This window comes from Tachypleus tridentatus, chromosome 7 (genome assembly GCF_004210375.1).
Source record: "Tachypleus tridentatus isolate NWPU-2018 chromosome 7, ASM421037v1, whole genome shotgun sequence".
Lineage (NCBI taxonomy): Eukaryota > Metazoa > Arthropoda > Merostomata > Xiphosura > Limulidae > Tachypleus > Tachypleus tridentatus.
The window spans coordinates 75,826,250-75,843,293 of NC_134831.1; the positions used below are offsets into that span (position 1 = coordinate 75,826,250).

At 35.3% G+C, this 17,044-nt stretch overlaps 1 protein-coding gene and 1 long non-coding RNA gene across 4 annotated transcripts in view; one reads left to right on the top strand and one right to left on the bottom strand.

Annotated features, from left to right (window-relative positions):
* The window catches only part of LOC143256000 (putative nuclear hormone receptor HR38), a 56,533-nt gene extending 41,433 nt beyond the window's left edge, over positions 1–15,100 (top strand). For both annotated transcript variants that reach the window (XM_076512526.1, XM_076512525.1), the window contains exons 6-9: positions 354–514; positions 2,741–2,943; positions 5,656–5,834; positions 12,591–15,100. In XM_076512526.1, the coding sequence (XP_076368641.1) occupies positions 354–514; positions 2,741–2,943; positions 5,656–5,834; positions 12,591–12,850 (803 nt within the window). In that variant the 3' untranslated portion in view covers positions 12,851–15,100. The remainder of the gene's footprint in view (positions 1–353; positions 515–2,740; positions 2,944–5,655; positions 5,835–12,590) is intronic.
* Positions 1–17,044, bottom strand: part of LOC143256001 (uncharacterized) — a 94,232-nt gene that overhangs the window by 76,405 nt on the left and 783 nt on the right. The window lies entirely within an intron of this gene.

Below are 17,044 nucleotides of genomic sequence, written 5' to 3' on the forward strand. Positions count from 1 at the left end.
CCACGACTGAAAAGGCGAGCATGTTTGATGTGACGGAGATTCAAACCCGCGACCCTCACATTACGAGTCGAGTGCCTTAACCACTTCGCCCTGCCAGGCCCCCGCTTATTGTTAGATAAGCTTTTATCACATTTGTTCACTGATGGAACAGTGGTAAGCTAGTGAACTTAATACAGTGAAATCCGGGGATTGATTCTCTGTGGTGGACAGATCAGATAGCCGGTTATGGTTTTGTTCTAAAACAAACAAACAAATTGTCATATTTATTCTTAAGTTGTACAAATGTTTTGTGTACTAATTAATCTTAACCTAAAATGGCACCGTGTTTAAGAGTGTTATTACCTCAATTTCAGTGGTAAGATCAGACGACTTGAAAGGGCGCCGTGGTCGTTTGCCAACGAAACAAAAAATCCAGCAGGAGTCTCCATCATCACCGCCTGTCAGTTTCATTACATCATTAGTTCGAGCCTATATAGATACAACCCCTGATCTTGCTAGCCTTGACCATTCTCAGGTAAAAACATCAGTTCCTAAGTTTTTATGTTTACATTGCTACATCTTTTGACAGGTAGAGTAAACACAATATTTATACAGTTTTTCTTTTCACCCAAGAGTAGCCGTTTCTTAAGAACTTTAGCAGATTTTGTATTTACTGTTCTTCTTATGTTCTGCTTGGTAAGATCAAACTATGTTTCTGGTCAGTTCAGTCACTGTACTTCTGTTTATGTGTTTGGGAAGAACTGAAGTATGTTTATGTTTTTGTGCCAAATAGTAATATTGGTTAGAATATCTAAACATCGTATGCAGACAGAGCTTCGTAGTTTTAGTAATGTACTATCATGTGTATTCGGTATTTGAAATCATAAAATTAATATATATGCAATGCATGAACTCGGCCACCTGGAGGTTAGAGGTTCAAGGCTCCTGCTAAACCGTCTCTAATTTATAATCGCTAACCAGACAGAGGGCGACTAGTTTTTAGCATTTGCTGCCTACATGTATATTCTTAACCTAATAGCGATGTTGAATTCCAGTTTTCGACATATTTTAAAACAAGCGGAGTGCGTGCTGTTCATTTATCGTCAAAGTTATCACCAACAACACACAGACACCTAGTGTAGAAGAATCCTTAGCTCGGCACGCCCATATATGTGTGTGTATATATTAGTTTGTTACAACTTAAAAACAAGCCGAAACAAAAACAAATTAAACAAGAAACGCTGCACTAATTGAAAAGATTCCAGGGTGCAAGCTATAATGTGGGATTATAAAATGAATACTGGGTTTTGGAGGTGACTGAAGAAGTAGGACCCACATTGCGGTGGGGATACACCGTCTATCAGTCTTAAACGCCATTCACCAGTCTCACATAAGAAATAAGAGTAGCAGTAGATATAGAAATATAAAATAGGAAAGCGAGATGTGAATGCTCAAGTCCACAATGTTCCACATCTACATCACCCTTCACTATCTGCAGACAGTTGTGGGAAGGTGACTGCTCTCCCAAGTAAAGAAGAAAAACTAATTGAAATAAAAATAAGAAAAAAATGAGGAAACGAGGTACTACCATCTGGGGATAAGTAATTTAAAAACTTACCTCTTGAAATTAGCATTCCTGCCCCCAATATAGTAGAAAGGTACTAATTAACAGCACAGTAAACAAATTATACTAGCATGAAATGTCCCATCCAGCTATCCAAGTAAACTAATACAGCTCCCAACCACCAACCATTCACCAAGTCTACTGCAAGTAAGTTATAAATAAGGTCATTTAACAACTTGGCACTACTTTTTATGCAGATGTACACCTTGCCGCATCTACTGCTACTCTTTTATTTCTTATGTGAGACACATTTTAGTCGGTGCCAAAGGTTGAATTTCACTGTTGTAACCCGTTCGTCGTCTTCTTGTCACCCACCAACATGACAATTGTTCAATTATCATATATCATCACAGACATTATATACGTATGTATAATATAAAGTAGGAATTATAACAGACCCCTCACGAGTCAGTTGGAGACATTTGTTAAAAAACAAATACCTAATCCTGGTTTTCTTACTTTAAACTGAATTTCTTAGAGTTTTATTGGCTAAAAAGAAGGCATTTCTCGCGCTCTATTAGTGTTGGAACTGCGAAAAGTTATTTCTAGTTATAAGATGGCTGAAGTCTTTCAGAGCAACACGAGCTCAACGCCGAACACAATAAACGTGAAAGTCTCCAAATGACACCTAGGAGTATTGAGGAACCGTTTAGAATCACTTTTTTAGATATCATGTAGCAAGCCGAGAACAATATTATGCCTGTAACTGCTTTCAACGTATTTTTGTCTACTCATCCCACTGCTGACTATCGTGATGTTTGACATTCCATACCAAATCACATGTAAAATCGTTCGAATCTCAAATGAAAGCTAAACATATAAAGCAGAAGCTTAAAAGTTGGCAGATGCTTAATTAACGATGCTGAGAACGTGACTTTATTAATGTATACTGAATTTGCCACCAGTTGGTAGATCTTAGTATTAGTTAATATGGAGACTTGAGGATGCTGTGTTTCACTTTAAAAATTTATCATTTAAGAAACGAAAACTTGTCTCGAAGCTGTCTTGAAAAAACATGTCCAAAAACTCATCTATGGGGAATTATCGGATTGAAGTTACTTTAAATATTCAACAAACTGTTGGGTAAAGAGACCCCTTTCACCTGAGAACGTATTAACATATTTTATCTGATATTAGTGTAGAAAACCCTCAGCTGGTGAAATCCTACTGACAGAAACTGAACAAATCCATCAATTCTTTAATTTGGTGACGTCATCCTTGGAGGTTATTCTCACCTATGGGAAGAAGATTCCTGGTTTTATGGAGTTGAACAGAAATGATCAACAACTATTGTCACGATCAGCTTGTCTGGAACTTTTTGTTTTCAATTTATCATATCGGTAAGTTATTTCAGAAAAGATACAACTTCCAGTTGTAATAGCTCCATCTTATACAACACGTTTAAAAAGTGATTAAAACTTCCTTAAAGAGTTAACTGTGACGCAAGTCATAAAAATATTCTACAAGAACTTTATAATACCACTACAGTTTTAAAAACATTTCAACTTGACACACACCATGCCATTTCTCATTAATTTGAGAGTTCTACCGTACCTTCTAACAAATGTTTTCTGTGACACAAACCTTTCTATTGACCATTAGATTTATAATACTAACATATCTTCTAAAACTGTTTCTGTGACACAAGCTTGGTTATTCCTCATTAGTTTTCTAATACTACCTTACCTTCTTAAAACGTTTCTGTATAACATAAACCCTACTATTCCTCATTGTGTTTATAATACTGGTGTATTTTTATGTTCAGTTCATTGTAACACAAATCCCGTTGTTTCTTTAAATTTTATAAAACAAATTACTATCTTACTTAACAACATTATGATATCAGTATACTTAATAAAGTTCACTGTGACACAAACTATAATATTTTGCAATAACTGCATGGCTTATAAATAGAGTTTATCTTGACAAAAAACGTGTCATCCCCTAACAAGTTTATAATGCCAAAGCAACGTACAAAAAATACTTTACCAAACAATGTTATTTCGTAATTTGTAAATGGAAAATCTGCGCGTCCTATTAACAGTTGACAACGTGAAAAATACGTCTTTTCTTTAACATGTACACTAACAGTATAGTTTTTAGTAAAATAATTCATAGTATTTTTATGTCATGCAAGTTAATGTTAAGCCTATTAAAAGTCATTTTGTTTAGCAATTTGTTTAATTAAAACGACGATTCGTAGTAACGGTAAGAGTTTTAAAAACAATATTATAATATTAACATAATCATGTTTTACCCTTCTATACAAATGTTTTGCAAGTGGTTAGCTTATTCCCTATAAGTAAAATGTAAGAAGGCTATAGATATCCACTATCCTGTATCTAAGAATTAGCCACGTGGTTAAGACGTTAGACTCCTAACCTAAGGGTCGCGGGTTCGAATCTGTCACACCACACGTGTTCGCCCTTTCAGCTGTGAGGGCGTTATAATATGACGGTCAATCCCACTATTCGTTGGTAAAAGAGTAGCCCAAGAGTTGTCGGTGGTTGGTGATGACCAGCTGCCTTCCCTCTAGTCTTACACTGCTAAATTAAAGGTGGTTAGCGCAGATAGCCCTCGTATAGCTTTGGGCAAAATTCAAAAACAAGCAAACAATTTTATCTCAGAAAAATATTTCATACTACAACGCTTGTTCTTTAGAAACTTAGATTAGACCTCTTTCTGTGTCAGCCTTCTGTAGTAGGGTTGTGGTCATTTCAAGGAGTGGTACAAATACCTGTACAACCTAGTACAAGTTAAGAGTTACCTCACTGTAATATGTTTATTCCACGTATCATTGACGTAGGCAATCTAAGTATTGTGGAACAGCACATGAGGACCTCATTCTAATATAAAGTGAATAATCTCTTGTTCCATTAATTCCAATCTTGTTTTGATCCTGTGGTCAGTCATAATTGTACTGGGAATTTCTAAAGCTGGCTAGTGGGGGAAAATGGACACATGCACATTAATTATGGAATGAATAAAGATAACGTTTTATTTGTAACTTTGAGTGATTATTCTTCCCTTGCTATCTGAGGTAATTATTATTCGGTGCACAATATTTCTAGAAGCCACATTTTGCGGATACTTATAACTGTCCGATGGATATCAGTGTGTTTGAACATCACAACAGTTCACTGCAATATAAAACCTATTACCAGAGCATATGGGCTAGAAACATCATTCTTATTAACAGAAATCGTGATAACGCTTAACATGTGTATTAATAATATGACATACTTTCCAATCTCACCACGAGAGTTCATTCTTGCTAATTAATAGTAATTTTTGTGGTAATAAACGTTGTCAATAAACTTTCTTTATTGGCCTTTGCTTTTCATTCTTGCAAATCGAATGATATTGCAATGCACTTATTTATAAAATCATTGTACAAACATTATGCAAAACACAAGCGCTGATAGTTCAAAGTGTTACTTCCAGATGGCGCCTAAGCTTTCTTAATGTTGAATTTTTTTCCTTTGTTATTAAACACAAAGCTTTTGTGTGTTTTTTTATTTCGCGCAAAGCTACACGAGGGATTTCTGCGCTAGCCATCCTTAATTTAGCAGTTTAAGACTAAAGGGAACGCAGCTAGTCATCACCACACACCGCCACTCTTAGGCTATTCTTTTACCAATGAATAGTGGGATTGGTCGCCATATTATAACGCTGAAAGGGCGAGCATGTTTGGTGTGATGGGGATTTGAACCCGCGACCATCGGAGTTCGAGTCGAGTACCTTAACTACCTGACCATGCCGGGCCAAGCTCAAAACTCCACAATGAAGTATTTGCACTCTGTCCACCTCAAATATCGAAACCCAATGTTTTTAACTTTATGAGCCCTCAGACCTACCACTGAGCCAGTAGCGAGGAATAGGTTTTAGGTGAAATAGTAGGTAGTTTTCTTGAATTACTATACTTGCTTTATTTCTATCGTTATCTGGAAAAATATTGATTTGTTTTACGTATTTTTATATGTTTTAAAAGAAGCAAAGCCGTGACTCTTAAATACTAAGTGATTTTGTTTCAATCTCTCCTGTAACGCAAGTATGAAGCCAGATGACCATATCTTAACCTTTTGTAATGGAGTGGTTCTGCAGAAGGAGCAGTGTCGTAGTGGCTTTGGTAACTGGCTGGAATCAATCGTGGACTTCTCCAAGAGCTTGTATGATCTGAATGTAGATGTATCTACCTTCGCCTGTCTCTGTGCCTTAGTCTTAATAACAGGTATGAACATTTTGGCATTAACAACATTTAATTACAGGGAACAGTTTGTTTGTTTTTATTTTAGCAAAGCCACATCGGATTATCTGATGTGTCCACCGAGGGAAAATCGAACGCCTGATTTTAGCGGTGTAAATCCGTAGACATACCGCTGTCTCAGCGGGTGACTACAAGGAACACTTCCTGCACATGCGTCGAACATGGCTCTGGAAAGAAACATGATAATTTATCAGTATTAGTTAGTCGCGAATCGGAGTCGTAAAACAATTCACGTCCTAATGAAAATTAATTGGTTTTTATATCAAGTGCCGGAGATTTAAAGTTGTTTTTTACTCTTCCCACAAGTTTAAGCTACAGCTTAAAACAAATACAAAATATATTCAAACGGTGTCAAGATTAGAACTAGTTAGATTTCAAACTAATAAAAACAATATAAGTTAAAAACTGAAACAGATCTTCGACGTTTCACGTTTAGGAACAACATTTTTCAAAACGTTGATTTTTTACCTATATCCTTTCCAGACTGTTCTGTAGTCCTTATGGGTTCTTTATTGTGATTGGGTTTCAGTTTTGGTTGTGAACTTTTCTGATTTTGCCACTGCGAGATACCGTTCATCTAATTACTGTGATAGAGTGAAAATTAGGCCCGGAATGGCCAGGTGGTTAAGGCACTCGACTCGTCATCCGAGGGTCGCGAGTTTGAATCACACCAAATACGCTCGCCCTTTCAGCCGTGAGGGCGTTATAATGTTACGGTCAGTCCCCCTATTCATTGATAAAGTATAGCCAAAGAGTTGGCGATGGGTGATGATGACTAGCTGCCTTCCTTCTAATCTTACACTACTAAATTAGAGACAGATAGCGCAGATAGTCCTCGTGTAGCTTTGCGTGAAATTAAAAAAAAAAAAACTAAATGTGTGTTATTACTGATACCTTTTTTATTGTTTTAATACAGAGAAATATATTTTAACAGTTTATTAATGTTGGCTACTGCAGTGGTTCTCAACCTTTTCTGACTTGCGGCACACACAACAATCTGAAAATGTTGGCGGCACACCTGGAAAACCTTAACGATTTTTTTAGGTACACGTTATACGGCAAACTTAAAAAGCCTTAGAACAAAAATCGCGGCCAGAGCAAGCGATATTAATGTCATTATGCATCACGTTTAGATACACGTAACACAGAAGAGTTAACTTAAAAAGCCTTAGAACAAAAATCGCGGCCAGAGCAAGCGATATTAATGTCATTATGCATCACGTTTAGATACACGTAACACAGAAGAGTTAACTTAAAAAGCCTTAGAACAAAAATCGCGGCCAGAGCAAGCGATATTATTGTCATTATGCATCACGTTTAGATACACGTAACACAGAAGAGTTAACTTAAAAAGCCTTAGAACGAAAATCACGGCCATAGCAAGCGATATTAATGTCATTATGCATCACGTTTAGATACACGTAACACAGAAGAGTTAACTTAAAAAGCCTTAGAACGAAAATCACGGCCATAGCAAGCGATATTAATGTCATTATGCATCACGTTTAGATATACATAACTCAGAAGAGTTAACTTAAAAAGCCTTAGAACAAAAATCGCGGCCAGAGCAAGCGATATTAATGTCATTATGCATCACGTTTAGATACACGTAACACAGAAGAGTTAACTTAAAAAGCCTTAGAACGAAAATCACGGCCATAGCAAGCGATATTAATGTCATTGTGCATCACGTTTAGATACACGTAACACAGAAGAGTTAATTTAAAAAGCCTTAGAACGAAAATCACGGCCAGAGCAAGCGATATTAATGTCATTGTGCATCACGTTTAGATACACGTAACACAGAAGAGTTAATTTAAAAAGCCTTCGAACGAAAATCACGGCCATAGCAAGCGATATTAATGTCATTGTGCATCACATTTAGATACACGTAACACAGAAGAGTTAATTTAAAAAGCCTTAGAACGAAAATCACGGCCAGAGCAAGCGATATTAATGTCATTGTGCATCACGTTTAGATACACGTAACACAGAAGAGTTAATTTAAAAAGCCTTAGAACGAAAATCACGGCCAGAGCAAGCGATATTAATGTCATTGTGCATCACGTTTAGATACACGTAACACAGAAGAGTTAATTTAAAAAGCCTTAGAACGAAAATCACGGCCAGAGCAAGCGATATTAATGTCATTGTGCATCACGTTTAGATACACGTAACACAGAAGAGTTAATTTAAAAAGCCTTCGAACGAAAATCACGGCCATAGCAAGCGATATTAATGTCATTGTGCATCACGTTTAGATACACGTAACACAGAAGAGTTAATTTAAAAAGCCTTAGAACGAAAATCACGGCCAGAGCAAGCGATATTAATGTCATCTGCACATTAACAATACTATCGCTTGCTTTGGCCGTGAGTGTCGTTCTAAGGCTTTTTAACGATTTTGTGGTATAGCAGAAAAATCAAAACTTTTTATTTTTACATATGTTTTCTATGTGACGTTTGTGCCTGCTTCAGAGAGCAAATCAAATTGAAGCGAGGCACTAACGTAGACAAACAAGCTCGCATTTCATCATCGACTGTAAGAAGCCTCTCTCTCTCTTTGTGGCTTTAATTTCAGTCAATCCTGAAAATCCAATTTCGCAAAACCACTAAGTTGCAAATGAAAGCAGAACTTAAATTGCTTTTGAACTGATTGCAGGATATGAATTTTTAATGGAGATCCAAAACTCATCCAAGCTCTTTTCGGGAAAAAATGACTGATAAAATTTGTGGTTTCGTAAATCAATGAGCTGTTCTGCATCCTCAGTTTAAGATTTGTTGTCTCGTCGATTCTCAATGGATAGGTCACCCACTTATATTCGTCGACAACAAGTGACAGGAAGTAATGTTTTAGTGCGGACTGTAGGTCGCTTAATGTGTTCAAAATTTGAGGGACAATTTTCTTCTTTGACGGACATTCGTTAACAGAAGGAAAACAATCAAGGGCTCCTTTCAAGATCTTATTCTTCCACAGTGTCACTTTTTCATCGAAGGGCTTCAGTTTGGACATTGTAGTAATAATGTTTTTAGATGGGCCTTGGAGACTTAAGTTCAGAGAATTTAATTTGTCAAACAAGTCGTAAAGAAATTGAACTTTCAGCCACCAGATCTCATCATGAAAAGAAAATTCAAAACCTGCTTCCTCAACCTCCAAGAAAGAAATTACTTCAGTTTTTAGTTGGACAAGAAGCTTTAACACCTTTCCTTTCAAAAGCCATCGAACTTCAGTGTGATACAGTAGCTTTTTGTCATCTGAATCCATCGCCTCACAGAGAAGAGAGAAAAGTCGAGATTGGAGTGGCCGAGACTTGATGAAATTCACCACTTGAATAACTTGATTCATAACAGACTGCAAATCTTTCGGCAAAGATTTGGAGGTGAGCGCCCCCTGTGAATCATGCAGTGAACAATCCTAATGTTCGGATTTTGTTGGTGTACCAGATTGACGAATCCCTTCTTTTTCCTTGCTTTGAAGGACAGCCATCGGTGCTAACACTGATACAGTTATTCCAATGTAATTTGAAGAGCAAAATGTTTTCATTCACCAACTCGAAAATGTCTTGGATTTTCGCTGTACTTTTAAATCTTTGAAAATAAGTATTCGTTTACGAGTTTTCCATCTTTTATGAATCGAACAAAAGCCAGAACTTGAGCTTTTCCACTAACGTCAGTAGATTCATCAACTTGAAGAGACCATAGCAGACAATTCATCTTCAGAAGCTTCGAAGTGTTCGCAAACTTGATCCTTCAAATCCGACGATAAGTCTACAATTCTGCGCGAAATTGTGTCATTGGACAGTGGAACTTGCTTAACCTTTTTGAAGGCATCCGTTCCAAGCATAGTTTCAACGATGATTGCTAACGCTGGCGCAACGACTGATTCGGTCTCCGCATGCGCTTTCTTGCGTTTTGCCAACAATTGAACAACCTTATAACTCGCAATCAATCCTTTTCCAACAGCTTCATGTAGTTCACAAACTTCCTTAATTGTTCATGTTGTTGAACCGCGAAATTCTCGAAGTATTCTTTTGGTTTATCATTCACAGCTGAATGAAGTGTCTCTTCAGTTTGCTAGGAACAAGCGCCTCGTTCGATAAAGCTGCATTGCAGAGTAGGCAGAATGGTGATTGAGAATGTTCCGATTCCAAAGCGATAAAACCGTATTCGATGTATTCGTTTTTGTAGTTTCGTTTGATTCCTTGCTTTTGATTCAACACATTCTCCTTTGCAGCACTAGACTTACTTAAATATTTTTCCATGGATAAATGATAAAGCTAATTCATACACGATAAGCACGAAGTTCTGCAGTTGATATAAAATTCCTACCTACATCGTAGTAGCTGTAGCTTACCGCAGAATGAGAACGTGTTCCTGAAAGCAGTTTGATTGTTTGATGCATCATATATGACGTACGTAACGCTTGTTGCGCCACAATTAAACTAACAGTCGAACCGTTGCAGTCAAGAATGAAATTTAAGTATGAACTTCTCAGTGCTCGAGTTCAATGAAAACCACCGAATGTTTCGGAAGGTTTCAGAATATCTCTATAGTAGCTTTTATTAACTGATGTGTTGGACTTGCTTGTAAAATCCCATGAAAGTTTAATGTGTTTCAAAAACACCGCGGCACATCTGCCAATCTATCGCGGCACACAGGTTGAGAATCACTGGGCTACTGTGTGTATATAGTTAGCATCTCTTATGTTAATTTACACATACTTAAAAAGTCCAGACGTTCTTATTTAATTTATGATGTTTTTGTTAAAACAAATGGTAACTACAGGGACTTAATATCCCTGTTCTGTCCGGACGCACACACAACCTCGTTATCTCTTGTGTTCATGAAGTCACAACACACGTGTAGTTGTTAAAACACCACCAATGATCCTTACACTGTTTGGGAAGTGTTAAGATTCACTTCGAGCGTAGAAACAAGGATACCTTAAACTCTGATATGTTTATATATGTAGTTGTCAAAACACCACCACTGATCCTTCACTCTGCTCTATTATAATGTTACCAATCACTTCAAGTGTAGAAACGACAACTTATTGTAACCTTTGATATGTTGTGTTATTAGAAGAACATCCATATCTAAAACCATCAAGCTAAGGTACACGAAACTCGTAAGATAATAATAAAAACTTACAATTTAAAAATAGCGATAAACCGGAATTTTTGTAATTCGAAATCGGCCTCAAAGTTGCAAATACTATACTTTCTCAAATCTTTTTGTCAGCAGAATCTAATATTGTGAAGCTCAGGGAAGGGGGTGTATTTCCCTTTTCTCAAATTGTAAGCTTGTTTCTGCCCCTATTCGATTTGTTTAACACACTTAGCTCAGTGTTACTTTATTAAGGCTGTTACTTGATTAAATATCTTACGCTCCATTAATGTATATTTTATATCGTGGCTGCTCAAAGAGTAAACTAAATCTGATAATATTTAACAAAATGTGTTTTTTATAACAAAACCACATCGGCATATCTGCTGAGCCCACCGAGGGAATCAAACTCCTGATTGTAGCGTTGTAAATCCGAAGACATACTGCTGTACTAGCTTGGGGTTTAACAAAATGGATGCACCTGTGTTGTATAAAGGATGTTTTTATATATGTGTGTTAAAATATTAGGTTGTCCGGAAATAAATGTCAGAATTCTCACGATGACATTTAAAAACTGAATATTGAGTGACTTGCCGTTTGTTGGCTGGTTTGATTCAACGTTTGTCGCTAAAAAGGTGTCTTAATTGTCCACTGTTTCAACTCCACTCAGTGTAAGTTTTGCAACCCCCAAGGCAACATGGACAAGAAGGACTTTTGTCTGATTTTCCTCTACGACTTCAAACTTGGACGAAAAACTACCGAAACTACACAGAACATCAACCAGGCATTCGGCCTTAGATCTGTTACTGAGCATATAATTCAGCGTTGATTCCAGAGATTTCGACATGGAGTTAAAAGTCTTGAAGACTTAGATGAAAACACATTAAGGGAAACAGTTGAGACAGACCCTCACACAACAGTACGTGAGCTTGCAGAAAGGCAAAGCACAAGCAAATCGATCATTGCCAACCACCTGAGTGCGACTGGAAGGAAGAAAAAGTTGAATAAGTGGTTTCCGCATGAGCTGACTGAAGATCAACAAAATCAACATTATGAGACCTGTCAAGGATGACGCTCCAAAAATTGAACGAATTGGGAATCGAGGTTCTGCCTCATCCACCTTATTCCTCAGACCTTTATCCTACATATTTTAATATTTTCAAACACACTGACAACTTTTTGAAGAATATATGCTTTCAAAACCAAGCAGCTGCAAAAGAAGCTTTCAGATAATTTTTTTACCATAGAAACTAATTTCTACAGCAGGGACATAAACAGCATCATTACATGTTGGCAAAAGTGTGTTGAAGCAAATGGTGCTTACTCTGATTAAACCACGTTTTATAACACTGGTCTTTACTTTTCCCAGTTCAAAAACAACATTTATTACTGAACCTGATATGTCGTTTACATCATATTCTTTTTATTTGTTGCTGAATAGCTCTTAAACTGTTTCAAGTATTATGTTTTACCTTTTGTTATGTCACTTACTGTCAAACTGTTATGGCTTTTGTGAACCTAAATGAAAACGTAACTTTTAAGATATCTGTTTTCCATATCTAGATGGTAGAGTAGACATATGTATATACTAATTCTTTGCATATTTGATTGTAGAAAGACACGGACTAAAGAACTCCTGGAAAGTGGACCAACTACAAATGAAAATTGTCGAGGTTTTGCAAGATCATATATTTCATACTATCACAACAGCTCGTAAGCGAACAAGCTTCTTTACTCAGATTATGGCTAAACTCCCCGACCTTCGCTCTTTAAGTATTCAAGGACTTCGTCGGTTGTCTTGTTTAAAACTTCAAGACCCCACGGTTTTACCCCCGCTTATCGACAACTTGCTGGAATCTGGAATTCCTTTCTAAAGTTTTACTTGTAATTCATATTTTGAGTAATTCGCTTGATTAAACGTCTATTTATAGAGTGTATCATCCGAAACGTTCCATTAGTCTTAACAAGTCCACTATATTGTGATATTCATACTGTTTTGTAAACCTAAGAATGAATACACATTGAATGTGAAGTTCTCAAGCTAATAATAACATAACTTGGTTTCATGACAGAAATAAATATCGCAGTCCATCGATTTAAAAGATGGAATGAAAATAATAATAACACTCGAATCTTAAAGTAGTAAACATACGAATTATACATGCCTTTAAAACTACCGAACGATTTAATACTGCTGGTATTTCAGTTTAATAGAGTAAAAAGTCATGTTAATGAAATAACAAGGTTCATTTTGAAAACAACAGGTGGCTCTTATAGCTCATCGTTAAAATATCTCATTTTTCATATGTTTCACTTCTGCTAGTTGAAACCATTTGCTTTGCAAAACATAAGACACATACAGATATATACAGACGTAGGCGTTAATGTAAATATCGCTAGGTTTTATAAATAAATCAATTATTTTTGTAATTCAGTTAAAGCGAAAGTTTTGCATTTCCATCAAAGGCTCACGCGTGATGAACAAACCAAAACAGAACATCAATAATATAAGCTATTAACAACACGCACAGTAACAGAAGTTTCAGAGTTAAGTAACTAAAGATATTTTTAATAAGATTAAAATTTAATTAGACTGTACAGAAAAATAGAAGATGTTTAATTAAAAAAATCGAAGTAACTGACGCAGTTCCCGAGATAAGCGCGCCATCTATGTGCTGACTATATAGCCAGAACCTTCCATTCACTTTAGTAAGTCTGTGATGTATATAGTATTTGTAGGGTTGATAACAGTTGAAATCATTACTATTATTCGTAGCTTTTAATCTAAAATAAGTTTTTCGTTATTCTTTATTAATATGCCCATTTATGAATTGCATATGTGATTTTGTAATACGTAATGATGTATATTTACTAAGGGTGCTTATCTCATGATAGTAGTCGATACGATGCGTATCTAGATACACAAGTTTTACTAATAGTTTGTTACCAACTTTGACAGTCTTGTCTATAATTTATTATCTATATTATTAATGTTGTATGGTTTATATATTTCAAAGTTTACAATGCTTTTTCCAATTTTAAGGCTTAATCAGGTAATGGCAGCTGACAAGAGAAGTAAAATATTAAAATAATAATATCTATTTATCTATTTTGTTATTGTTAACTTATGCTACTTTGCATGTAAGTTTTTAATAAAAGAAATTAAGACAATATGTAATACCCAATAATCATCTTCCTTTATTGAATTATTAATTTTTATTAGAAATTCTGATTTCTTTCTGTACAAAAGATTTGCAAATTTTAATGAATGATTGTCAAATTTCGTAAAGGTAAATAAATCATATTGTATCGGACGATTCATCGATACAATCATATCATGGCTTCAAGATACGACACTCGTATCTTATAATTGTATCGCTACACCTTTAACAATCACGATTCTGGTAAGTAAATATCATTACGGTTGACTTACTTCATTTAACCCTTAAACAGCGGCCATCATCAACTAGTGCTGCTACCTATAACATTCCAGCGGTTTAAGGGTTAATAACGTAATATTTATTTATTGCTTTTACTCACCATTAAAAGAAAAATAATATTTCGTTTGTTTTATAAAGGTATCTAATTGTCTGGTATTTATAAATATATGTTATATTTTATAAACGAACTTGATTTTTAAATTATTTGTACTTTTGATACATTTGAAAAGATCTTGAAGGATTACAACTGAAATTGCAAAAGAAAAAAAATAGTGAATACATAAATGTCTTGGAAGTTTTGATCAGATGATATTCGTTAAAAACAACCTTCTTCATAAAGCTTTTACATTTCCGATGTCTTAGGCATTAATAGTTATTGACAGCTGAAAAAACTGAGAGGCTATATTCACTAATTGAAAAGTCATTGTCAAAATATATTTAATTGTATTTTTAAAATAACAACTTCAGCCTTATATACATCCAGACAGCCATTACGAACTATTGTTAGGCGATACTGTATTTGTGAAAGTTAAATTTGTATTTGTTGTGATCTAGTCCACTGTTAATGTAGAATTAATTTATAGCGCTTCCTGTATAGCAAGATGTTTGTTTGTTTTGTTTTGTTATTGTGCTAAACCTAAACTGGAAGTTATAATACTTGTTTGAATAAAAAAAATAAAAGGAGCAATATTACATTCATTTGCATATGGAAAAAAGTCATACACTGCAAAAATTTCTATTACAAACTGGTTATTGACATAGATTGAAGTTAATTTTTCTTACAAGGTAGCAACCTAGCACCATCTCGTAGCATAAATATTTATTATCTGGAATTTTTAAAAAAAATTTTACCATTATCACATATATAGAGGTAAGACAGAAAACTGAAAAATTTACATATTAATGTGAAGTTTGGAAATTTCTGTAACATTTACAGAGAAAATGCGAATGTCTGCTTAACACAAAAACTTCACTTTAATTTATTTATCGTGCACGAAACATAATTACATAATATTCTTTCAATCTCTCTTAATTGTCTTGATATGATAAAAGCATTTCACAACGGGACTTGAAATATAGCCATAGTAAGTAACATGATAAGAGTTACATTAGCTTCTATCTAATCATTCGTTTTGTTGCATATGACGTCTCTACACACGTCATTTCCCCCCTATGACCCAAGCTTCTATCTAATCATTCATTTGTTTTGTTGCATATGACGTCTCTACACACGTCATTTCCCTCCTGTGGCCCAGAAATGTCTCCTTTTACACGTGTTCTGTAAGAATATTATCATTTCTGTAAGATTTATCAGTTAGACATGAAAAACATGATTGACAACATCCAGACGCCAAGTCAAGGAAGCAACATTTTGAAGAGACAGGTTTCTATGTTACAAGGTGGCGCGATTTTCAATCCAACTTATCGAAGGAAAACGTCTTTTTTTTTTTTTTTTATCTGGGCTTAATTATTATGTACGATGTTCTAAAGCAATTTTTTTTTGCACTCTACAGGAAACTTAATCACACTTTCTAAATGTCACTTAGGTTCTTTCGCACACACCATTAGACGTTTATTCGTTCGATCGTGAAGTTACTTTTTTAATATATAATGTATAGAACCCATGAACTTTGAAATTTCACCAACACCTCCAGAACTACTTTTTGTGGGGCTATTGTTGTAGCGAAACTTGTGCGTTTGACAAATATTTTTTTACGACCAGTCTCATTGTTTCTCTGTCTCTTTTAATCCAACGTTATTTTTATATAACTTGTCCACGTGTTTCGCGATCTTAACTCTCTTACAATCAATTTCTATTTAATACTCATTTTTACATTTATTACTTGTTCATTTCTACATCTCATATGGCATTATTTCGCTTGGCTGTTAAACTCGTGTTAATATTTTTATAAACATAGGTGACAAAAGCACTTGAATTCACTTGGAGAGGGGAGGGCCAACTGATTTTTACTGATTTATTAGAAAAAGAAATTCTAACTTAAGTTGTGCAACAAAAAATGTTGGCAGCTACAATATCCTTACATTCCTGAGCTCTAAGAACTGTGTTACTGACTTTATTACATATTTTTAAGAGGGACACTTGTTTGCAAAAAAAATGGGGACCATATCCCCCGTGGTCCTGCCGCCTTTTCTTATCATCATATTCTTATTGTATTTCTTATAATTACTGTTTTGCAATATATATATATATATATATATATATATATTGTTTACTCTGGAATACGTGACTGAAACATTTTTATTCTGTATTGTTTGCTCTAGGGTATAGCACTAACCAAGCTTTCATACACTCGTGTAGCCCCAGCGGAATAGCTTTGTTTGTTTAGCATGAAGCACAAAGCTACACAATGGGCTATCTGTGCTCTGCCCCCCCCCCATGGGTATCGAAAGGAATCGATTTCTCGCTCACCTCTTAACTCCAAACGTTATTCATCGTTTACGGGTTTATAATAACTAAAGTACAAGATTCAATTCCACGCGGCGAACAGGGTATACGTGGCTACCTGTGTAGTTTTGCGCCGAAACAAACGAATAAAATAAAAGCTTAGCTCTTACAATATAATCGCAATAATTACGCACTTGTTTTACACTCAGATCATAATATTT